This window comes from Camponotus floridanus, unplaced genomic scaffold (genome assembly GCF_003227725.1).
Source record: "Camponotus floridanus strain SB8 unplaced genomic scaffold, Cflo_v7.5 scaffold152, whole genome shotgun sequence".
NCBI lineage: Eukaryota > Metazoa > Arthropoda > Insecta > Hymenoptera > Formicidae > Camponotus > Camponotus floridanus.
In genome coordinates, this window is record NW_020229273.1 from 564,197 (window position 1) to 572,337 (window position 8,141).

At 25.2% G+C, this 8,141-nt stretch overlaps 1 protein-coding gene across 1 annotated transcript; it reads right to left on the reverse strand.

Annotated features, from left to right (window-relative positions):
- Positions 1 to 4,930: 4,930 nt before the first annotated feature.
- On the reverse strand, positions 4,931 to 6,280 carry LOC112637321 (mevalonate kinase-like). The gene is made up of 2 exons (XM_025406762.1): positions 5,333 to 6,280; positions 4,931 to 5,194 (listed from the first exon to the last, which is right to left on the reverse strand). The coding sequence occupies exons 1-2, from the start codon at positions 6,278 to 6,280 to the stop codon at positions 4,931 to 4,933; spliced, it is 1,212 nt and encodes a 403-aa protein (XP_025262547.1).
- Positions 6,281 to 8,141: the final 1,861 nt, after the last annotated feature.

Here is an 8,141-nt window from a genome sequence, read left to right on the forward strand (position 1 = left end):
TAGTTAATGTAGTTAATAGCTATTTTTTAAAAAAGAATTGAGGATGTTAATTAACTTTATATATTTTCTTATACTTTACTTTACACACACACACACACACACACGCACGCGCGCGCACGCACACACACACACACACACACACACACATATATATATATATATATATTTATGTATATAATTATTATTATATTAATAAATTATTTTCAACTATCAAAAAAAGGTTTTATTAACAATTTATATTGAATTATTTTTTTTTAATAACATTTGAAACATTACACATCTTTATGACAATTTGTTTTTGCTAAACTGGTAAATATTACTTAAAACTTGTGTAGTTACACTAAACATCTCAAATGGTCACGTACATAATCAAAATTGCTTATATTAGTATGCAATTAATTAGCAATACTTTATCATACATACCTTATTATGATACACTCCGAACACAATTGACAATAATGTTATCACAATGTCTAACCCAAGGCATATATGATATTCGATATTATAATATTCATTATTAAAATAAGATATTATTATAAATTTAAATAAGAAAAGAAAAATTGGCCAAAATAGCAGCATATACGAGAAACTAAACCATATTCTCGGATAACCTGCAGGAAATTCAATAATATTTAAACCGGACACATAACTGATTATCAAAAGCGGTGTTAAAACTGTTCGAATGCTTTTAATCATCATGTATACTGTTTCGATTTCAAACTGCATGTCATTTGCAAATTGGTTGTGCTAGCTTTATCTTATGATTATAATTTCAATTAGTGCACTTACAGTTATTGAAATATAATCGATCTGTTTTATATGTGATATATTTAACAATATAGATAATGATGTGTCTTCTTTTTAGATAGAATATGTAAAAACATAATTATATTTATTACATATTCACAATTGACATATGAATATTGTTCTTAATATACTTTTTTTTCATCTCTTTATTTCTTATTTGTTTATAATATACTATATATTGTAAAATCTTACCAAATAAAAAATGAGTAAATAGTGTCTATTTCAATCAATAACCAATTTGTTTTTAACGTATAATAATGTTTTAGAAGCTGTATATATATTGTATATATATATACGTACATATATAAATAATCATAAATCAGTTTTTTCCTATATTACGTGATTATTCTATCAAATATTCTATCATATTGACTTTATAGATAAAATTAATTTTATGCAAAGAATAATTCTTATGACAACGAATAAGCTAAAGATATATCTGATATCTATATAAAGTAAAAAGTTGTGATTTTTATTTGCAATGTTCCTTTAAAAAATGACAAATATTTCAATTTAATAGAATATATAATATATGTTACTTATTTAAAAAAAATGTGTATTACATATTAAATACTTATTTTAGGGGGGGAGGGAAGGGTCAATGTCTATTTAGGTTTTAACGTATTATATTATTTACAACTTATTTAACATATTTTTATTAATCTGAGTATTAACATAACTACGACAATCATGACAGACGTGATAAATTATAACAGTAAAAAAACAGTATTTTTTTAAATATTTATGGATTTAATTATTTGTAATTATATATTACACAATAATATAATGTTTATTAATAATGCTGATTCCAGTTCTAGAAAATATTTAGAAGAAAAAGCATTATTTTATACAGTACATTCTAAGTATTATTTGTGTCAATGTTTCTTGAAATCATTTATACAACATTGTATTATTATAATTTAATAGTCATCATTTTTATTAAATGTTATCTTATTTATGCATGCCTGTATTAATAACACTACAACGGTCGTAATCGATGAAGTTAACTGAAAAATATTAATTTCTCTTTTGTAATAATTAATTTATGATAAATAATTGTGCTCATAATAAACATTTCACAACGTACCCCATAGAGAAATTTGTAATACTGTGTATTACAAATTGTTTTGTCCATACTGAAAAAGTCCAATTCCATAGAATCTGACTGGCGCTTGAGTTATTTGCAATAGAAGCTGTGATATCTATATTGACATAAAAAACTCTTAATAAACTTTATAATGTATATTACAAATTTTTATTTTTATTTTAAAATTAAGTTATGGGTTTATTTTAACAATATTGAATAAGTTAATATTAAAACTTACATTTTCCCGAATTTCAATATTAAAAGTAGAATAAGATATTTTGTTTATTAAATTTCCTGTTGCATTGGCCTGAAATCGGAATAAAATTTGAATGATTCTTTTAATTCAAAAAAGTTATATGAAAAAATTTGATATTATTAATAATTAGATAATTGTCGAAAAAAGTTCATATATTATAATTACATTTAAATACAGAATTAATACCTTAGTGCAGACTACTTCACATACATAATTAATGAAGAAAATTTTCAAAATGTTATTGCAAACCAAGAATAGCATTAAAATAATAAATAATATTTGTTAGATTTGATATAATTATTGATGAGTTATCACACTGAAAAGTTCATTTAAATCCTGCGCTAACCAAAAGAAATTACATCCCATTTTTAAAAGTCATCTGTGCTCCAAATATTGAATCTATCTCATGAGATATTTTATGTAATTCCAAATGAAGATGTCTACAGACGAACATAATATTAAATTTTACTGCTCAAAACTCAATAACTACGTTGATGGAATTACTTTCTTACATTACGATCCATATCAACCATTCATTACTTAAAGTTTGTGGAACTCGTTGGTGGGTGGAATTTATCCAAGCTTGCTTTATTTCATGTTTGTTACGTCTAGTTAAATTCAAAAGATGTTGGTTAACTTGATCAAATTTTAATCCTATGTATCTAGAAATGTAAAAGGAAACTAATAATTAAAGGAACAAATACATGTAAATTTATTATCGTATTTTGAATATACAGGTTAATATACAGGGTGTCCCATTTTAATCGGATGACCCCGAATAACTTTTTTAATTTTGATTGTAGGAAAAAATGTTTCAGACAAAAGTTGTATGGCTTGAAGGGGACATAAGATAGTATCGTTGGTTTTATCTTAAAAAGTTGTTTGAAGGTCACATGAAGGCCACCTTCAATTTTTTTAATGGAACTCCCTATTTTTTATTACTTCCTTGTAGCTTATCTCGAGAGTTTTTCAAAACACTATAATAAAGTATTTCTTCATTGAGTACTTTTTGAGTTATGAGACTTGAAATCATTTCTTAATTTTACATAAAATTAATTTTACGTAAATATCTAGTAAAATATTCATTTTTCAATTATCCTACTTCTATGTACAAAATAATGGGAGGAATCAATTGCTGTAAAGAAAACACATAATTATTTCGAAGAAAAAATATGTAATTTGCAATTAACAATTCCATATTTTTTTTTAAAACAACTGTGTTTTTCCTTTACACCAATTGATTCCTCTCATTATTTTGTACATAAAAGCATTAAGGTAGGATAATCGAAAATAACTAGATATTTTACTAGATATTTACGGTTTGTGTAAAATTAAGATATTAATTTCAAGCCTCATAACTCGCAAGATACTTAATGAAAACTAACTTAATTATAGTGGTTTTGGAAAGCTCTCGAGATGAACTAAAAAAATATGCAAAAGGATACAGGGTATCCATTTAAAAGTTGGATGTAACCTTCACATGACCTTCAGGTGACTCTTCAATGTCAAACTAAAGACACCGTCTTATGTCCCCCTTCAATCCATACAACTTTTGTTTGAAACATTTTTTCCTACAATCAAAATTAAAAGTTATTCGGGGTCATCGATTAAAATGGGACACCCTGTATGTAATGTATTAAGATTTCAAAGGAAACTTATATTTTATNTTATATTATTTAATATAATTCGATCAAAATAAAATTATGATGTAAGAAGTGGTAAGCAAATTTTCCTTATTATTTTATGGATAAAGCTAATTCGGTTAATAATAAGTACAGTGTATCATTAATTCGACTGGAAAGTCAATTTGGAGTAAAATAGCGATACTTGTTCTTTAATAACTTTTCCCACGAATAGATAAAATTTCAATTTATAAAGCTAAAGATAAAATGAAAACATAAAAGAAATATTTTTTCTCTTTGTCATTTCTGCAGACTGCACAATATTAATAGTAAATAAAAAGATAACAATATTTCCACTGGCCCACATTCTCAAATATTAATGCAGAAAAATATTTTCATTGTCCATTTTTCCATTCATTAATGCGATATTCATATATTTGTTCAAAGAACACGCGCTTTATTATCCTTCTGTTAAGATTCCTGGTTCTCTCTCGCAATCATAAATAAAAACTGATAAAATTATTATTAATATTATTAATATTAAAAATATAATTAAGCGAGAAAGCAAATATTTATTTCTTACATAATAATTTGAAATAATAAATATATATATATTATATATATATATTTATTTATTTAAATTAATAATACTAATAAAAATAATTAATATTTATTTAAATAAATATATTGAAGCAATATATTTATAAATAAATTGAAATAAATTCGTTTTTCCGAACGTCATTACTCGTGTCCGATCATATAGATTGGAAAAATATATTGAAGAATAATTCTTTTTTATCTTGCATAAATAAATGTATAATAATGAAAATGTAATGGCATAAGAAAAAAATTAATTTATTTTCAATAAACAAATTTTGCAATAAATATATTGCTCACAGTGACATCGCTTAATTTAATAAAATTATAAATAATTTTATAAAGTTCAATACGGCATCAATCTAAAGAACAGAAATTTTAACACAGGATATATGATATAAAACTGAATATTGTGTGTTCATTTTTTTCTTACTTATAATGTCGCAATTAAAATTAATAATTATTTTATTTTATACATACATACATACATATATATATATATATATGTATATATTATGTATATACAAGACTATTCGTTATTATATAATTAAATTGATTATTTTAATACGAATTATCAATTCTCACTCCACTACAACTCATGCTAGTCTTTGTGGCATAATAACCCAGGCTCATTAGGTGTGCCGAAAGCATCATGACATCTTCATCTATTGCATCTGGCGGCAATAAAATACATACATATCTTCCACCAAAATTTGTAATTTTTCCCGCAAAACCATATTCTTTCACAATGTCACAAATCATATCAATATTTGGATGTGACAATTTCAAGAAACAAAAATATAATTGATGTAATAGAACGAAATGCTGTAAAGCAAAATTAAGAAATTTAAATTAGAAATGGTACACAGCTATTAATGAATAATCATCGATTTGAAATTGTTGTAATCACAAAGCTATTCAAAATACGTAAGAAAGTAAATCAAAAATAGAAAAAAAACTTACTTTCAATGTTTCATATGCATTCTGTAACTCTAATTGTTTTGTTGGAAAATTGATTTTTTGAATATAATCAATATTTGTAAGAGTATTACAAACCTCCTCTGATATATAATTGATATTATTCAAAATCATATTTAAAATCGTAGAATTGGAAAATTTCATCTCCGCCAATCTTTTCACTTGTTCGAATTTATTTTGGCGAATTCTTGAGTCGATCAGCAGAATTTTTATTTTTGATACGTTCAGAAATCTTTTAAAATTAGGATCTGTCCGATTACCGTGTCGAAATCGTATTATTTTGCCGTATGAGCACACCTCGTTGTCAATATTGCTTACATAGTTTTGTAGAATTTCCTCGCAATACCAAACACGATCCGAAATTTGTTCTAAATCCTCATCACTAAATTCGTCGATACCTTCTTGCAGGCGTGCCCAATGTAGAAAGCATGCCGCGAGACATGTCGCGAACGATGTTGAACTGCCTAGACCAGCGCGCATAGGTAATTGGGAAGTCAGGCACACGTGGAAAGATTTTGCACTTAGCTCCTCGTTTAAAATAGTATAAATAAAGAGGAAAAAAAATGTTTGTAAACTAAATCTTTGTTCGTATGTGCTCCACATGCCGTTTACTGTGATAAAATATTGCACGTGTATAAGCAACATGATGTATTCTTCTATGAAGAGATTAGCGTTATTATTATTATTATATAAAAAGAAATTTAGAACATGTTCTAGAGATAAATTCAAGTATAAATCGATATCAGGGAAATCTATCTCAATGATATTTTTTCGATTATCAGTTATTTCGCAAAATTTAAGCGTTGTTCGAAGATCTATGCTGGCTGATACAACATTTCTTCCATACATCATTGAAGGTTCGCCGGATAAAATTATTCTGCCAGGTGCAGAAACTTTAAATTCAATCTTTTTCAATTTTTTAGCGTCGTCCATTTTTTACGAATAAAAATCTCTACACTCCAAAAAGATCAATAAGTATTAAATAATAAGACGTAAGAGAGATAAACCCTACTGCAATTCTTCTATTGAGATTTATCAGAATTAAATAATATTTATATAACATAAAGAAGGTCATTGCGATTACTGACCAAAAATATTTGTCGCTCCTTTTTCATTTTATATAAGTTAAAAATGTCCACTTTGTATGACAAAAACAATTCTTCAATATCGAATTTGTATTCCACATAAAAATGCACATACAATTTAATCAGATTTTCGTTCTTTTCGTTCTTTCGTTGATTTTTATTGTTAACAGGAATTATAAATTGTCGTTGCTTCTATTTTTATACTTCACATACACAAAAAGTTTATATAATACATTCTAATTTTAACTATTAAAATTTTATAATATATACGGACAACGCGCGAAAAAAAAGATATGAAAATTATTCGGTAACATTCATCATCGCACAAAACACTGTTTATACTTCGTGTCGTACAATTTCGCGTCTTGATCGTTACTGATTTCTTTTTAATAACAATAGCAACGCTCTGAATCTAAACATCGATTACGATGTTGAGACGTTCTCTTTTTCTTTAATATACTTTAATAAGAAAATATTCACAAAACTTACACATAACCTGAAAATTTGAAAATAATATATTATTTGTAATGTGTAAAAGTTAAATAAATTGTCATTATTTTATTTGTACTGATACAATTTATGTGATATTTATATATCTACGTATCGTAGAACATGTATATCTATATTTTTTGTATGTAATATTTTATGCAAATACTAACAAAATATACTTTGACGCACATTATTTTGTAATTGAAATAAAATACTCGTACATTGAATTACATCATTTAATAGAATTCGATTATGTAATTTTGATGCAGGCGATAAGCAGTGCCGCCCTTGTTATTTTTAGATTGCATTGCGTAAATTTTAATTCGATTAATAATAAGTAAAATGCATCATCTCGATTACATCTCAAGAATGAAAATCAAGAAAAGGATAATAATGCTTTGTCTGTTAATTTTTTTACATGCATATATATATATAAAATTTCAGTCTATAAAATAAAAAAAATGAACACTTTTTCTCTTTTACTAACTATTAACAACGCATATATCTGTAATAGTAATTTAAAGATTTCAATATATATGTACACGTTAACTATATTTGTTCAGCTGATACGCACTTTGTTATTTTTGAAAAATTTTTATTTCCTCCTTGCACATATCCCATGATAACATTATACGCGAGAAAGCATAAATGTTTCTTACAAAAAAATATTAATAAAATACTAGTATAAGTTGGCTTTCTTATATGTATGTCCTACTATTTGCATTTGTTAAATTATACCAAAAAAATCATCCTTTTCATTATCATCATATATTGCATCTTTTTTATGCACATCTTTGTTTTTTATGTATGCAAAATTAGACTATATGCACATCTTTGTGTTTTACGTATTCAAAAGTGGACTATATAATAATAGACTATATAATAATCAATCAAAATATACACAGCTATTTATTAACAAAATCAAAAGAGTATATTCACTATAATATTCACTATAAATCACACAAAATCAAAGGAGTACATTCACTATAATATTCAATATTCACTATAATAATGAAATTTATAAAATGAAATGATAATCTTCTACATTATCGAATCGATCTATATTATCGAAAATCATCAAATAAAGTGGCACATAAAAAATTAATCGTTTTGACAAAGTTTACAATAAAAATATTTACAGTAACTCTTCGCTTATAACTTCATAATTTAACATGATATCATTGAAAGAAGAGAAATTAAGGAACAGAAAATATATAAAA

Bases quoted from the DNA above. Each gene is read 5' to 3' on its own strand.
- LOC112637321 (XM_025406762.1), bottom strand. From the start codon at position 6,280: ATGGACGACGCTAAAAAATTGAAAAAGATTGAATTTAAAGTTTCTGCA. The intron at 5,195-5,332 runs GTAAGTTTTTTT...TTTGCTTTACAG, and splicing joins ATGCATATGAAACATTGAAA to CATTTCGTTCTATTACATCA.